This window comes from Anneissia japonica, unplaced genomic scaffold, assembly GCF_011630105.1.
Source record: "Anneissia japonica isolate Jap-2015-1 unplaced genomic scaffold, ASM1163010v1 scaffold285010_len649756_cov215, whole genome shotgun sequence".
NCBI classification, from domain to species: domain Eukaryota; kingdom Metazoa; phylum Echinodermata; class Crinoidea; order Comatulida; family Comatulidae; genus Anneissia; species Anneissia japonica.
The window spans coordinates 511,972-513,815 of record NW_022699253.1 but is presented as its reverse complement, the minus strand read 5'-3'; the positions used below and the strand labels follow the sequence as shown (position 1 = coordinate 513,815).

The 1,844-nt window shown below is 40.6% G+C and overlaps 1 protein-coding gene across 1 annotated transcript in view; it reads left to right on the top strand.

The window, feature by feature from the left end:
* The window catches only part of LOC117102904 (p53-induced death domain-containing protein 1-like), an 8,449-nt gene that overhangs the window by 4,154 nt on the left and 2,451 nt on the right, over positions 1-1,844 (top strand). The window contains exon 5 of the mRNA XM_033243353.1: positions 92-173. Within this exon, the coding sequence (XP_033099244.1) occupies positions 92-173 (82 nt within the window). The remainder of the gene's footprint in view (positions 1-91; positions 174-1,844) is intronic.

Genomic DNA, 1,844 nt, shown 5'->3' with positions numbered 1-1,844 from the left:
CTCAACCCCCAGCCTACTCCCGTGTATACGAAAATGATATTATGACCACGTTGCAACATAATCTAGTTTTTTTGTCTTTTATACTTCTCAGGCTGTTTCTATGCCAAATGTGTCAAGTCCAATCGCATCGGCCACTGAATCGTCTATTCAACCCAAGCTTCTAAGCAAGCAAGGTACCGTACACAGTAGCCTAACCCGTGTCTCATTTTAAGCATTTCATGGCCACTTTTTGGCGAAAAATATATAATGTCTGGAAATTTTTGTATGATCGGAAATGCAAAAAAAGAAGGAGGGAAGAAGGAGGAGAAGGATGGGAAAGAGAATGTTTATCCAGTACCCGACCGAGTTACATTTTCTTGCAATTCACATTGGCGGATCTGGGGGAGGGGGTCATGGGTCCTGACCCCTCCCTTGGGCAACAAAAAAGGGGGAAAAGAAAAGAAATCTAGACCTACCTTTTCAGGACCCGTGAGCTGATTTTTCAATTTTTTTTTTTTTTGTTGCTATTAGAAAATTAGAATTTTGAAGAACATAAAATTCATTAAAACACACTTCAAATGTCGGGAAAGCTCAATTCCCGCCATCTAGGAATCAAAATTTTCCCGGGGGAGAACCCCCGGACCACCTTTTCTTTTTGGGATTTATCGATTCATGGAGAAAAAAGGATACGCATGCGCAACTACTCGAATTTTGAAGAAATTTAAAAGACATTTCAGAAGTCAGGAAAGCTCATCTCCCGCCATCTAGAAATCAAAATTTTTCCGGGGAAACCCAGACCCTCTTTATCTTTGGAGTTCATTGATTAATTGAATCATTTCCAAGGGGGGGGGGGGTGTGGACCTTGAATTTTGAAGAATTTAAAAGTCATTAAAAGACACCACCGAAGTCGGGAAAGCTCATTTCCCGCCACCTAGGAATCAAAATTTTCCCGGGAAAGAACCACAGGACCTCCACCCTCCCCCCCTTTCTTTTTGGGATTTATCGATTCATGGAAAAACTACGTATGCAACTTACTCAATCTTTTATGTATGTATACACACATAAGGCCTATTTACTGTATTAACAATGGGAAAAATTATCTGACCGTTTTCAAGAGTGGAAAACCTTGAATTTTAAAGAACTTAATTACTTTTAAGTTCTTCAAAACTGAAGGTGTTCCCCTCTTGAAAATTATTACAATGAATCAATGAACCCAGAGAAAGGGAGGTTCGATTTCTTCCCGGGAAAATGTTGATTTCTAAATGGTGGACAATGATATTTCCCGACTTCTGAAATATTTTTTAATGACTTTAATTTAAAAGACACCTCAGACGTCGGGAAAGCTCATTCCCCGCCTTCTAGGAATCAAAATTTTCCTGGGGAAGAACCCCCGGACCCCCCTTTCTTTTTGGGATTCATCGATTCACGGAAAATTCGTATGCAACTACTCATTTTTTTTAAATTGTTATGTATGTATACACACATAGGCCCTATTTACTGTATTAACAATAGGCAAAAATTACCTGACCGTTTTCAAGATGGGAAAACCTTGAATTTTGAAGAACATAAAAGTAATTAAAGACATGTCAGAAGTCGGGAAAGCTCATTTCCCGCCATCTAGAAATTTTCCCGGGGGAGGAATGTTGACCCCACCACCTAGATTTGATTCCAGATCTGCATGATTCATATTCCCATTCATCTTATAAGCAGTGGTGTAACAGGCGGGGGCAGGTAGGCAGACTGTCCCCCATGACGGTTTTTACCGGGCTGACCAAGCCGTCGTACCGGGCTGTAAGAAGAGAAAAGAAAGAGGGGAGAGGGAGGGAAAGAGAAAGAAGGGGAAAGAAAAAGAAAGGAAAAAGGAA